Source organism: Lactuca virosa, chromosome 5 (genome assembly GCF_052849685.1).
Source record: "Lactuca virosa cultivar CGN04683 chromosome 5, Lactuca_virosa_CGN04683_v6, whole genome shotgun sequence".
In the NCBI taxonomy this organism is placed as follows: domain Eukaryota; kingdom Viridiplantae; phylum Streptophyta; class Magnoliopsida; order Asterales; family Asteraceae; genus Lactuca; species Lactuca virosa.
In genome coordinates, this window is record NC_136430.1 from 80,770,912 (window position 1) to 80,786,576 (window position 15,665).

The 15,665-nt window shown below is 38.6% G+C and overlaps 1 protein-coding gene across 1 annotated transcript; it reads right to left on the reverse strand.

The window, feature by feature from the left end:
* Positions 1 to 13,805: 13,805 nt before the first annotated feature.
* Positions 13,806 to 14,598, reverse strand: LOC145111423 (uncharacterized). The gene is made up of 2 exons (XM_079047701.1): positions 14,541 to 14,598; positions 13,806 to 14,458 (listed from the first exon to the last, which is right to left on the reverse strand). Exons 1-2 carry the CDS (start codon positions 14,596 to 14,598, stop codon positions 13,806 to 13,808), a joined length of 711 nt encoding a protein of 236 aa, XP_078903827.1.
* Between the last annotated feature and the right edge of the window lie 1,067 nt (positions 14,599 to 15,665).

Here is a 15,665-nt window from a genome sequence, read left to right on the forward strand (position 1 = left end):
TTGATTGGGCCAAACATATGCATAATGCGAGGGTATTCCATCCTAAGGATGACTGGACCCGTGGTAGGCATGCCTGGTATTCCAGCCTGAGGTTGATTGGGCCAGGTATGAGGGTTCATGCTTGTTAGCTAGTTGTTTATGTATGTTGGTTCGGGAGCTAAGGGAAGCATTATCCTGTCAGCTCAGAAGCTAGGAACTAGCAACAGCCGCGTATGATCTATGATTATGTTTCTGGCGAGAACTTCAGGTTTTCAGGGTGTGATCCGCTTTAAGAAAAAGGGAAGTTGGGTCCCGGATATATCGGGCCATTTCGGGTTGTTGCCAAGGTTGGCAGGGTGGCGCGTAGACTGGATCTTCTAGAGGAGCTCAGTCGGATTCATAGCACTTTCCATGTTTCGCAGTCACGAACTTACGTGTAGGACGGGGATGTCATGGTATCATTGGGTGGTATATAGGTCGATGAGTGCTTGAATTACGTCGAGAGGCCGGTGACTGTCTTGGAAGGAAATGTAAGGGTTCTGCGTAGAAGGGAGATACTTTGGTAAGGTACAGTAGCAGCATCGGAAGGGGTCAGGGTAGGCTTGGGAGCTGGAGACTGAAATGCAAGAGCATTATCCGAAGATGTTCGCCGCAGTAGGCTTCGAGGACAAAGCCTAGTTCAAGTGGGGGAGAGTTGTAACATCCCGATTTCCACGGTTGAAATTCTAGGGATTTTGGGCATTTTAGAAAGCCTACTCGACGAGTTCGAAGGCCCCAACTTGTCGTGTAGGAACCTTATTAGTCACGTGGATTATGAGACCAACTCGACGAGTTGAAGGACCCAACTCGATGAGTTGGAGCTAGATATGAAAACCCTAAATTTTTAGGGTTTGCACCCTATTTAAAGGACCTTAAGTCCTTCTTCCAGCCTCCTTACCACCTCTTCACGCCCAGAAGCAAACCCTAAGCGATCTAACCCCTATTTTGAGTGTGTGAGGCTAAAAGTGTGTTTTTGGTGCATTTGTTGAAGAAGCTTGAAGGTTGAGAAGCTTGGAATGGGAAGGAGCTTGTAGATCCAGCATCTACATCGTTTTGGCTCTCATTTGAAGGTAAAAAGTCATTACCTTGATCATCCTCTTGTTAGATCTCTTCATTCAAGAGCTTAGGTCCATTTCTAGCCTAGTTTGAAGTATTTCTGGTTTGGTTCATGGTTTGAAGTTGTAACTTCAGATCTAGACTCCTCTAGTCCCTTATGGACATAAAGCCTCAAGCTTTATGAAGCTTTAGCCCTCCTCTATGTCCAAAACCTCTTCCTAAGGCTAGCATTGAGTGTTTTATCTTTGTGTAGACTTGCATGCACGTAAAGTTAGCAACTTTATGTGGTATCTACATCCCAGGAGGCTGGATCTATAGTTTGGAGCTTTGGTTTCGCTTAAAAGTGTCTGAATGAGAAAAAGGACTGAAGGAACTCGACGAGTTAGATGAGGGTTTCCTGCTTTCTGGATTCTGCATGAACTTGGCGAGTTAGTGAGATAACTCGACGAATTGGTTAAGGTTTTCCCGACATTTTCGACACTGCATGGACTCGACGAGTTGTCTGGAAACTCGGCGAGTCGACTGGGGTTTTTCGCGATTCTTTGAGTTCTGAAGGAACTCGACGAGTCAGTAAGCTGCACTCGACGAGTTGGGTCAACATGGACCGTTAACCTTGACTGTTGACTTTGACTTTGACCAATGGTTGACCAAATTGACTCTGAGGGTATTATGGTAATTTGGGTCTTGATAGAATTGGTCCTATGGTGGTTGCAGGTGTTGGAGTTTGGAGCTGTGTTTTGGGAGATTGACATTATCATCCAGTGCTACTTGCGAGGTGAGTTTTCCTCACTATACTGAAGGGTCTAAGGCACCAAGGCCAACCCTTTTGATTGTTATCCTGTTTTGTTACTGTTATGATCTGTTAGATCGGTATCCAGGTAGATAGGATGTTTCTATGTGATTATGATCTATTAGATTGGTATCCTAGTAGATAGGATGTTTCTATGTAATTATGATCTGTTAGGTCGGTATTCTGGTAGATACAATGTTGCTATTCTTAGTGATCTATAGATCAGTTTGACTGTCTGTAGACTGTTATGTGATTATGTAACGCCTGCAGATTCAGGCTAGTCAATTTAAAGACAATTAGCGTCAAAAATGACTTTTCGATGGAAGGTTATTTATAAGGAGTAATCTTAACCAAGTGGTATTATATGTTACAAGGGTTACATACATATAAAGAACGCCGAAATCTGAGTTATAACGAAGAAGTTATGACCCGTCGAAGTTTCGCGACGGAACCGGCACGGCACCGGGAGACGTAAATAGTGAATTTACGATAGAACTTTTTAGCCTTAGTGATCTAAACAAAAGTTGTAGTATACGTTAAACCGAGAACATACAAAAAAAGAACGCCCAAATCTGACTTCGTATGAGGAAGTTATGAATTTTCTAAGATTTGGCATAGCAATGCACGACCCGAAACTCGAATTTTAGTTCGAGCGGTTTTTGGCCTACGCGAACTAAATAAGAGTTGAAGATCTCATTAATAGGAACTCAACGATAAAAAGACAGACGAAAACAGAGACCGTATGAAGGAGTTACGAATTCTTCGCGGTCATTTAACAGTCTAATCTCCTCCTACTGTTAAATTTAAGATCGGTCGAGAATTAGCCGACGGAGTCAAAATGAAAGTTGTAGATCTTGTTTTTACCTATGCGTGGATATAAATAACGTCGAAAACGGAGCTCATATGCGAGAGTTGTGATTTTTCTAAGTCAGGAGGTTGTTGTGCGAGTTTGGGTGACGTGGCGCGATCATAGCCGTTGCTTTCTCCCCAAGAAAAGCCATCAGATGATGACACATGGCACTGAATCGGCGAGTCAGTGACCCAACTCGGCGAGTCCAGCTGCCTGGCAGCCTATAAATAGAGGTGTCGGGTTCCCTCATTCTTCACACCATTCCAACCTCTTCTCTCTCTCTCTAGCCCCCACCCCCCCCCCCCTAAGCCTAGGTAAACCCCCTAGCACCCGAAGGAAGCCCCGACGCTCCCGAAGCCCCGAGAAAAGAGCCTTTTGGCTCGGGAACGCTGCTCCAGCGAAGCCCGGTTTTCGAGAAAACCCGCTGTAAGTGAGCTACGCCTAACCTATCTTTAGTATAGCTTATGTTCCAATATAGTAATGTTATTAAGAACTTATAATGAGTATTTGGGCTATTATTATGAGTTATATAAGTGTCGTTATAATATCTTTTTAACCACTCGCGGTACGGGGAATCTGGTTTAAAGGGCCGCATATGGTTGTTGGATTTCAGAAGTGTTATATGCCAAAATGGTCCTGCCCTCCGGTGTTTTATGTCTGGCCCCTGTCTGTACATAGTGGTTGGAAAATATTGTTTAAACGCTTCTATAATAATAATAATGCTAAGACTAATAATTAGTCATGGTAAATATTAGACTAAAATCTAGTGGTAACAATACTAGGTTTCGTCGGAGGAAAATAAAATCGTTAGAAGCGAAGCGCTGCCCGAGTTTGGAATCATCACTTTAACAAGTGAGTGCGTAGTTACTTTCATCTTACACATAGATATGAAGTATTTTATATAAACTACGTGCTATGTGTGCATATTATCTGTATACTTGCTATCTATGCTGGATGAACGATTTTATACAAGTTTTATATGATTTAAACTGTATATGTATTTATATCTACATAATATGTTGGGTAAAACATGGGTAGATGAAATATGAGTTGGACGATAAGTTGAGAGGTAATATAGACCATGAGGTAAGGGTGAGAGGTGGACGATGTGAGAAGCCTTTTTTCCAATTGTTGGCCCCGTCATCTAGCAGAGTATGGATGACAACCACAGACTATTCTAGACAGTCCAGTTGAACACTAGCAGACTTGCAACCTGTAGGTGTTGTGAACGATGTGTTCACCGGTGTACTCTAAAAACCCATTGACCTGTATTGCGAGTGGACTCTCGAAAACGATACTGTCAATAAACGAGATAACCCTGGCAGATGCGCCTAAAGGACTCTACCGACAGAAGCGCCTAATAAAGAACCTCATAACCCCGGTAGATGCGCCTAAAGGACTATACTGGCAGATGCGCCCCATAAAGAATGTCACAATTCTGGCAGATGCGCCTAAGTGATAATATTAGCAGCTGTGCTTGACAGATGTGTCATTAGCAACGATGGATTTCGTGCCTATTCCTTAGGATAATCCTTAGGAATGAATGAACGAGGAATAACTGATTCTTAGGGTAGATCCTTAAGAGTAAAGAAGATAATGGGGACGGGTAATTGGGTTGATTGTTTAATGTTTAAACATAATAATTATATTATTGTGGGTTGAAAACCCTATGCACTCACGAGGTTTCCCAACCTTACCCACTCAAGCTTATTTGAATCACAGGTGCCGATACGAAGTTACATTACACTGAGAGATTAAAGAGGTGTACATCACTAGTGTAAATGAATGTAAGTTCTGTTTATGCTTATGTTTCTGTATTGACGATGGTATCCCAAATGTTTTAAAAATGAATAAAAATACATTTCTTCGGAAATGCTTTGATAATGTATTTATCATGTTTTTCTGGGAACAAATTCCGCAACATTTTTATTAAAATAGATACTCTGATTTTTATAAAGCATAAACAAAATCGGTCTTTTCTGGACGTGAAAATGGGGATGTCACAGATTACCTGTTATTTGTGCACATGTTTGATTGGTGGTTAAGGGTATTCCATCCTGAGGATGATTGGACCCTAGTATGTTGTCTCTGTAGACTGTTATATGATTATCTGATATAGGTGCACATGTTTGATTGGTAGTGGGGGTATTCCAACCCGATGGTTGATTGGACCCATAGTATGTTGGCATTCCAACCCGATGGTTGAGGGCCCGGGGTATTCCAACCCGATGGTTGATTGGACCCATAGTATGTTGGCATTCCAACTCGATGGTTGGGGGCCGGGGGTATTCCAACCCGATGGTTGATTGGACTCATAGTATGTTGGCATTCCAACCCGATGATTGAGGGTCGGGGGTATTCCAACCCGATGGTTGATTGGACCCATAGTATGTTGGCATTTCAACCCAATGGTTGAGGGTCGGGGGTATTCCAACCTGATGGTTGATTGGACCCATAGTATGTTGGCATTCCAACCCGATGGTTGAGGGCCGAGGGTATTCCAACCTGATGGTTGATTGGACCCATAGTATGTTGTTGGTGATTATATGTATATGGTTGTGTGTATGGGAATTTTGGGGAAAACTCACTAAGCTTCGGGCTTACAGTTGTTGATTTTGTTTCAGGTATGATCGCGGGAATGCGAAGGCGTGATCTTGCACCTCCTCATATTTGATGATTTTGATTTCTGGGATACTCTGACATGAAACTATTTTGAAAACACTTTGTAATAATTAATGGTTTATAAATGGTTGAAAAAGTTTTAAATTGGCTTGGATTTTATGGATGTTACAAAGGTTCTTCGATTCAGGTGAGTTTTGCCTCACTGTACTCGTGGGTCGAAGGCACCAATGTCGGCCACTAGTTTTGGTTCTCTTTAGTAGAAGGATGTTATAGGAACTGTATATAGTCATGTAGGATAGACTGAGGACTCTTGATCTAGGCTTTTTTACATGTTCCTCGTTTGGTTGTGGTTCCAGAGTAGGATCACCTGTCCGGGTGCCTATCTCACCTCTAAGTATATACGGTTATGCATTCCTTGGATTGTTGGTATTTAGTATGTTGCTATATTGTAGTGACCTGTTAGATCTATATCCTGGTAGTTGGTATGTTGCTATGTTGTAGTGACATGTTAGATTTGTATCATGGTAGTTGGTATGTTGCTATGTTGTGGTGATCTGTTAGATCTGTATCCTGGTATTTAAGATGTTGCTATGTAGTAGTGATCTGTAAATCTGTATGTCTACCTGTACATGCTGGTTATCATCTAGTGGAGTACCCTAGAAACTGTATGTAGTCATGTAGAATAGCCTGAGAACTCTTGATCTAGGCTTTCTTGCCTATTCCTTGTTTGGTTATTGCTCTAGAGTAGGATCATCTGTTCGGGTGGCTATCTCATCTATGGTTACTTATGGTTACGCTTTTCATGGAAGATATTTGGTAGCGGGAGAGTGTGCAGTGTGAGGACTAGTAGGCGATAGTGAGTTGTATGATTGTTGTTTGCCTGTATTATGTGCTTACTTGATCCTGATTGTTTATATGTCGACATGTGGTAGTAGTGGGTTGAGGCAGTCCTGCTTTGTGTTGTAAACCAAGATACCCGGTACGGGCTGGCTGTAAGCCATAGGAACGGAGGTTCGGGAAGAGCGGTTGGGTTGAGGCGGTAGGCCAACAAACCGTGGGTATTCCAGCCCGATGGCTGAGTGGACCCGATGCATGCTTGTATGTTTATCGTATGGGGTATTTCGGGGGAAACTCACTAAGCTTTATGCCTACCCAATTGTTTATTGTTCCAGGTATCATCGATGGCTATAGGAAGGCAAAGGCGGGACTGTACACACTTATCAGCAACATTGAGGATTCCGCGTTCATTATAACACTCTGATTTTTAATAATTGTAATTGGGAACATATGGTTTTCTTAAAATGGTTTTATAATTGGGAAGTTTTACTTTAAATAAAAAAAATGGTCGTGAAAATGAGACATTACACTAAAAACTTGATTCCTTACCCTAGATCTACAAACCGGTTAAACAAAGAAGGGAGACGAGACAATACAAGGAAGATTGTGGTCGGACACCAACTCTTCAACCCCTTGTCCTGCCAATGTCATGAAACCTGCAACTCCGGTTGTTTTCTCTCCAAAACTCGTTTGAAAAAAAAATCCCAAAAATCGTGTCAGTGAGGAGAGTTTGCTACGATCTATTCAAATGTCATTCTTCTTCCACCAAACATCATCGTTCCCCTCCCTCTCCTTATTCGTCTCGAAACCCTAGGCAGTGACAATCTGTTAGATGATAGTGTAGATATGAGAAACTGATGCGAAGATAGCAGTCCTCTAGCTCTCTCTAAGACAATGGTACGAAGACAATAATGGTTTTTTGGCGAACAAGTTGCGATGATGGCTCATAGGTAGCGATCGATGGTTTCAAGTGGTGATGTCGTGGTGATGTCGACGTTGGAAGTGGCTTCAGGTGTCGATGGATGTAGAGAGAGAGATAGAGAGAGAGTTCATCGGAGGTAGAGATGATGATGGGAATAGTCGTCTGATGGAGTAGTTGTCGGTGGTGGTTTAAGGATTCTTGAAAGAGGTTAGAGAAGAATGAGGAAGGAGAACAATGAGGTGGGTGGGAAGGTGGATAGTGGACCTTATTATTTTTTTTTAAATAATAATAATAATAATAATAACAACATAAAATTTATTGGAAAAATAAATACACAAATGACATTATAGTCATTTCAGATTTGGGATGGACTAAAACCGCAACAAAATCATTTGTTAGGGACGAAGCGTGCAACTTTAACCGACATGTGGGACAGTCCGAGCTAATTTTTGAAAATAGAGACTAAACGAACGTTTTGATACATATACAAGGGACAATTGGTGTAATTTACCCCCTTTTTTAAGAACAAATTACTGAAATCATCCCTATGGTTTGTCAAAATTGCGTGTTTCGTCCCTAAGGTTTTTTTGCAGTCGGACCATCCTATAGTATATTTTATTACGTTTTTCGTCCCTAACCGATTTAAAATGACCAAAATCCCCTTATTAATTATTTTATTTGTTTTATTTATTTATTAACCTATTGAAAAATACTTTAATAGGTGGGCCTACCTAACCCATTATCATCCCCACTGCATATGTACTCCATCGGCCTCAACTCCTCACCGAATACTCTGCCTCCCTTTTCCTTACCGGAAACCACCATGGATAACACGCTTCCTTGTCGGAAACCACCACCACTCTCTTTGTCTAATGTTACAAAAGACCGAATCGGAGCAATCGTGAGGTGAGGTGGTGGAGTTAGTGGTGTTCGATCACCTGTGATGTGAAAATCTCTAGCGTCCCTGCCTCCTCCCCAACGTCATCTTCCTCTTCGCTCTCTGTGGTCGGAGCTGCTAAATCGTCATCTCCATATTTCGACGATTCAATATCCAAACCCTAAATCACTACAAGCGGAATCGTCTTTGCCTTCTTCTCGTTGCCTCCATCCAAGCCCTAAATCGACACTATCAATGTCCGGCAATCCTCCCATACGCAAAAGATTTAAGCTTTAAGCATTTGAAATCTGATTAATGTTGATTTCAAGTTTGATTTTAGGATTTGTCTTTGAAAACGATTTACAAACTCATAGACATGCCTTCTTCCTTGTCGGATTTACAGAAACGAGAACCAAAAACCGATAAATTATGGGGGGGGGGGTTATGTATTTACAAAAACAAAAATTATGTTTGGGATTGTTTTTGAGAATTTTTAGGATTGTTTTTAATGTATATTTCAAATATTTATAGATTTTTGTTATTTTCTTAAGTATTTTTTCTAGAATTATTATGATTGTTCTTCATTTTTTCTGGAATTTTTTGGATTGTTAGTGGTGTAATGTTGTTGGCTGTGGTGGTGGTGGTCAATGACGGAGGAGGTTGTGTCGATAGGGACAATGGTGGTGGCGGGGATAGTTGATCGCAGTGGTAGTGGTGGTTGACGACAGTGGTGGGTAACGATGATTGTTGTCGGGTTGGTGAGAGACGGAGAAAGGTTGTTCTAGAAAGAGGACAGACAAAAGAAAGTTGTTTTTTGGTGGTGGTGCGGCGACCGGTGGTGGTGATGGTGGTGGCCGGTAACCGGTGGTGGCCAGTGACCGGATTAGGGGTGTAAGTGGGTCCTACTAGTCAATTAATCAAATAATTCATTGTCTTTAATTAAAAAACCGAAAATGAAATGTCAAGGGCATTATAGTCATTTCCTACAAGGCAGAGACTTCCTCCGTAACAAAATCAAAACTTAGGGACCATCCGAGTGCAAAAAGAAAGATAGGGATCAAACACGAAATTTTAACAAACCATAGGGACGATTTCAGTAATTTATTCTTTTTTTAATTAAAAATCATTCTCTATTGTTTTCTTTAAACATATTCAATGGACGATTTCAGTAACTTAGGGACCTCCAACTTTTTTTTATTAAAAATCATGGTCGATTGTTTTCGTTTAAGTTTAATGACATCATTGATCTAGTGACTCCCTTCATTCATGTATATAGACTATAAAGAGAGTAATATACATTTATTTGTTAAAATAATATAGTCACATTTAAATTAAACTTCAATGCAGAAATCATATTAGTTCGTGGTTAAACCAATAATGTGAAAGTTAAACTTGAATACTCTCGCCAAAATCATTTGTTATAATATATGAATCATTTTAAAATCAAAATTCTTATGGTTGTTTTTTCTAGGAGGGGTGAAATATCAAATTTGAAAACCTTTGGGTGTTAAAATCTATACTTCATAGAGTAGAGGGGTGAATTTGTGAAAGATGGCCAAAAGATCCTTTGATTTTTTCATTTTTATATAATGAACGTTTTATTTGAAATACAAAAGTTGGCTGCGCCTAGCAGTCACGCCTGACCCGAGCCATCCGGTGCGTCCTAAAATCCAAACACAAAACTTCACGAGCCGCGGCCGACCCAGCTGACTGCAAAGTGCAAACTCAAACTCCCCACCCCCAAGTGGTGACGTGCCATGGTGGCATATACTGATTTTTCAATTCATCCGCAAAAGTAACAATTGCTTTTCTAACTATAATTTCCAACATTTAATCGAATAAATTCATAATATTTAAACAAAATAAGTTTATATGTACACACAAATGTATCATGATTCATAAAAAGATCATAAAGTTGAAAAAACTAAATACATGATCAAATATTAATTGACGTACCCTCATGTAACTACATAAAGTATACAACCACCCATTACCATAGACGCAAGTCTAAAAATACATCCTAAACATGCAAATACTAACACGGGACACATCGTCTTATGTTGATCCCCCCATGCTTTGTATGGCGAGCCCTCGTAAGTGCTCTGAGCAAGCAACAAACATATACCCCTCGGTATGTCGTCGAGCTGGTAATATGCGCATACGAGATACCAAACAATTAGCATATATCACTCGGTACGTCGAGCCGATAATCGCTGATGTGAATAATTTTGCACTAGTTTTAACCAACTAATGTAACTAATTATTACTCCTAAGGCAGTGTACATAGTCGGAAATAAAATAATACAAATAGTTGGGTATCGAACACAATGAACAGAATTACTAGTTAGTTTTGTCTATTAAGTTACCTAAATTACTATTTAATTAAAAATAGGGTTTTCTCTAGTTTTGCAATACTAGAAACTTAATTAATCAAACCAAAACTCAGAAAGTAACTAATTATCAACTAATAAAACTAAAAGCAAAAAACACAAAAGATGATTTTAATCAATATAAATGAGAGACTTTCGTTTAGATTCGACATACTTGCTATTATGGTTGATTTTATGGAAATGCAATGGATTAATACTTCGTTGATTACTGATTCCTAAGATGACCAAATTAATGTCCACTAACCTAATCATTTAGCAAATAAGTTCATTCATACGGTGATCAAGCAGTTGAACTAACAAATTTACCAATGTTTAGTTCAAGTTATATTAGACTTATAATGGATTGATCTATTTGGTTAATTTAATCAATTCAATATATGATTGATCCTCATATATTAGTTCCTACATTTACTTACCCACTTTTCTATTTAACCCTAGGTTTTTGTCAAAACACTAGTCCTACAATTTTGCAATTCACAAGATCATAAGATTCAAGTTAATCAAGAATGATAGGTCATGCAAACTTAATTAAACTCAACAATAAACAGAAAAGTAGTTATTATAAACATAGAGATGTTCTTTAATAACCTGACATAACAAATAATCAACTTAGCATAATCCAATCCATAAATCAACTCATAAATAAGCAAGTAATCTAGTCTAAATGAAAGTTAGGGTATTTAGCCCATAACTTCGGCAAACAAACATGTAAAAACGAAATTCAACTTGTAATCAATGATCAAACACAAGAAGAATAAGTAAATATAAGAAGTTTTGCCTCAAATATCTCAAAATCAAGCTTCTAATCGATCTTCTGCACCTCCAAGCTTCCAAATAACGTTCTTGGCCTTCAAAAGTCGACTAAAGCTTCAACAAAAATTAAGTTTTCGGAGAAATATGCCTTCTATATATATTTTTCTCGAAGTCGGTTCACCACGTCGCGGCAAGTTCCACCACGACACGGTCTTTGAGTTTATCGCATAATCAACAAGTCTTTGAGGTTCATCGGGAGATTTCAAAACACCACATCGTGATAAGGAGACTTTTCTTCATTTTAGCATTGATCCAAGTTCCTAGCTTCCAACTTCCTTCCTTTTCGTCCCCAAGCATATCTTTTACTTCTACAACACAACATATAATAGATTAAGTATCTTTTGTCCTATAATGAGCATAAAATGGCTAAAAATATTAAGATATGATGTAATATATATATATATATATATATATATATATATATATATATATATATATATATATATGAACATATATGAACATATATGAACATATCAAAATACCCCACACTTAACATTTGCTTGCCCCCAAGCAAATTGATTTTTAACTTACCAATATCGCATAAAACAATCCATTTTAAACCTAACCATTATCCGAGGACCGCAATGCTTGTACTGTGTCTATAATTCCTAAACAATTCTCATTCCTAAATACTCACAATCCTTATGAACATTCACCCCTTAGTTTATACGACACTCATTTTTGCAACCCTCCGAATCCATCATCATAAATCTTTCTTAACCTCAAGGTATTTTTGGCTAAGCTAACCAAACATACATATTATCTAGAGAGAATTACAACTTTGATACCACATTGGAGCTCTTCGAATTCATCTCTTCTTGGATATTTGCTTTTCAATTTTTTGAATTCAACACCTTCTTGTTTGATTTTTGGTATCTTCAATTTTTTATTCTTAAGAATTTTTGATCTTTTGATTTTCATACTTTGATAGCTCCAAAATTCTTTCCACTTTTGCAACTTTTTTTTTTATTATCTCACTTTTTTTCCGCTCAAATCCTACATGCTTAAGCAAGGAGCTTAACTTTAACCTTTATTGGTTAGATGTATTAATCTAAGTGCAATGACTACATAAGCTCTCCTTGATAGATTTCAGGTACACGCTGCAAAACTTATTACATCAACTACCAGATTATCTTTCATATCTCATGACTTTTCAAAAGGAAAAGGAAGCCACAAATACACTATAACATGTATTTGCTCAGGTAAACATTTGGGCTCTCATCGGATCATCCCACACAATACTAGCAAACAAATTTCTAATTGGCTAGATTTTCCTAAATTAAACTATTATTTCAAGTTTATGTGAATGCATATTGTCAAAACTAGCAAATTTTATGATAATGCAATTTTTGTAAAAATCAAATGCTTGTACTCTAATGTAATCAACTCCCTACCCCACACTTATTTTATGCAATGTACCAATTGCATGTTATGCAAAACATAAAGTAAAGAGGAAGAAAATGGAACAGACTCCCCTGTGATAGAAGTTGTGAGGTTGATCTTGTTGCTTGTGTGGTGAATAGCTCGCCAATATGTGGAAATATATAACTCTTTGACTGTTATGGAACTGATCTTTAATACTTGAAAATAATGTACTTCAATAGGTTTAGGAACAGTACTCAATATTTGAACTTGAGTCGTCCACTACGTCGTGGTAAGGGGTGACCACGTCGTGGTTGGCATTTGATGAATGAAGTACGTTTGTTGTATCTTCACCACGTCATGGTAATTGGTGACCACGTCGTGGTATGTCTTAAATGTGAAAAAAAATCGTTCGGAAATCATATTTCTTCACTAAATAATTGGTACTCATGATGGCATATATTCCTCTAACACTTTGGAAAATGTAATTCTTCAGCTCTTGTGACCAAATAAACGCTCTCGATGCTCAAATTCGCTTATCGCGTCGCATTCCTACCCCTCACTTAAGCTCATCAAAGTCTCCATACATATGCTCCTCTCATCAAACACTAACTTCTGCGAGATCTAAAAACATAAAATAGTAATAAAAAGAAAACAAACCAACCAAAATACTTAAATCGTAATATTACCATAATCCTAGAAAACGAAAAATTAAAAAAACCAAGAAAAAACAAATAAAAAGAAAATTGTCTTAATAGCCATTCAAAAAACCAAAAGAAAAGGATAAATCACTCCTCATCATCTCCTCCTCCACTTCCTCCAGCTCCACCTTGTTGTTCCGCCCAAAGTTCATCCCAAGTTGGAATGCATGGGTATGAAACCGAATATGCACTTGGGCGTTGAATATGCATATGTTGCATCATTAGATCAAGGTGCATGTTGGTGTAGTTGACACCCCTTCTCAGGTTATCATGATATCTACGCATGGCCACATTGTAGGGATCCATAGGCAGCTCATCTTCATTATGAATAATTGGAGGTTCCTTTTCCACATATTTGGGTCTATGTATTACCCTTCGCCCTGGTTGTTCTATTTTATTATCATTTGGCATTAAGTAGTTTTTTTTGGAAACAACAAATATTTTAATATATCAAAAGCCCAAACCAAAAGCAAGAAGCAATGGATGGGAAGGGATACAAACAAACAGAAAAAACACAGAAAAAACAAAGAAGCATAGTTACATGAAACTAAAGAGAGATTTTTTTTTTTAGAATGGGAAGCAACTCCATTCCACCCATCTACCCACCCAATTCCCCCTGTATTTGATCCATTCGTAAGTTTGAAGAATTATAGAATCCGCAATGATTGCAGGGGAAGCACCAATTTTTATGAAAGTTTTTCCATTTCTTGCTATCCATATGTTCCAGAACGTGGCGTAAAAAATCATGTTGAGAATTTCTCTCTTCTTGGGACAATTTCCCCATGAGGCAGCAAAATCAATAAGACCACGTACTGAGTTAAATTGGTTATTGCTAATTCCGCACCATTTTAGAATCCAATACCACACCTCCTTGGAGAATCCACAATCAGCTAAAAGATGATTCGAAGATTCGTTACATACCCCACATAATTGGCAATTTGGATTTTGGACTAATATACCCCTGAGACTAAGTGACTGCGCAACAGGAATTCTATCCAATACAGCCCTCCACACAAAACATTTCACTTTTAGGGGGATTAATTTTGACCAACATATTTTTTGTCCCACAATCTGATTAAGATTTGAATCTACCATTCTCCTTAGAATATTCACTAGGTATGTGCCATCTTTGTTAAAATTAAAACGAAAACCAATGTTAGAAGAAGGATGAAACGCCATAGATCCAAACATGGAGTAAAAATCATGTAGTTCAGCCTTCTCTACATCATTAAAATTGTTTTATCTCCATTTCCATAGGAAGCCTGTGCTGTATATACGCTCCATGAATTGACATTTCTATACTGTTTCTAGCTGGTAGAGATGAGGAAATCTGTTTTGCAATGTATCTCTCCCACACCATTTGTCTTTCCAGAAAAGGATTTTGGTTGAATGGTTTGGAACCAGGGAAAATAGCTCGTCCGGATCAATGTTGTGATTTTGTAGACTCTTGATTGCTTTTGAAATATTACTCCACACCCCACCTGCACTCTTACTGACCAAGTAAGTGGCTGGTTGATTCCTAAGGTTATGAATACTGGTAATTACTTTAGACCATAGGCTTTCGTTTTCGTTTCTTAACTTCCACCACCATTTAGTAAGTAAGGCCATGTTTTGCGCTTTAAGAGTACCCACCCCTAAACCTCCATCCTTTTTATCTGTCACTACCTTTGTCCAATCAACCCAATGAATCTTTTTTTTAACATCGGTCCCTCCCCATAAGAATCTTCGTCTTATTTTTTCCAATGAATCCAAAATTCCTTGTGGTGCTTTGAATAAAGATAAATAGTATGTGGGTAAGCTACCCAAAACTGATATTATCAAGGTTAATCTCCCCCAAATGATAAAGACTTTGCTTTCCAATTTGATAACTTCGATTGAAGTTTTTCCACAATGGGTTTCCAATTTTTCTTTAGTAACATATTGGCACCGACTGGAACCCCCAAATATGAGAAAGGAAAGGAGCTTTTCGAACATCCGAGAATTTGGGCCATATCTTGAAGCTCCGAATCTGTGGTACATATGCCAAATAAACGGGATTTTTGAAAATATACTTTGAGACCGGAGGAGATTTCAAAGCATTTAAGAATACGCGATAAGTTCTTTATACTACCCCTATCCCATTTACCCGCAAAAATGGCATCATCCGCATAAAAAAGATGTGAAACTGTTGGGCCACCACGAGGTAGTTTGATCCCTAGAATTAAGGATTTTTCACTTGCATCTTGTATGGCTACATGTAATCCTTCCATGGCGAGGATAAATAAAAAAGGAGAGAGCGGGTCTCCTTGTCTCACTCCACGCGTGATTGAAAATTCATCTGTAGGAGCACCATTAACCAAGACCGATGCTCTTGCGGAAGAGAGACAACCATAAATCCACATCCTCCATTTATGCCTGAATCCCATTTGATCCATAACCGAATCAAGA

What these genes read in the sequence shown, in the direction of transcription:
- LOC145111423 (XM_079047701.1), bottom strand. Translation starts at nt 14,598, where the DNA reads ATGGTGTGGGAGAGATACATTGCAAAACAGATTTCCTCATCTCTACCA. An exon ending in ATCTCTACCAGCTAGAAACA is followed by an intron (nt 14,459 to 14,540) that starts GTATAGAAATGT and finishes TTAATGATGTAG; the next exon opens with AGAAGGCTGAACTACATGAT.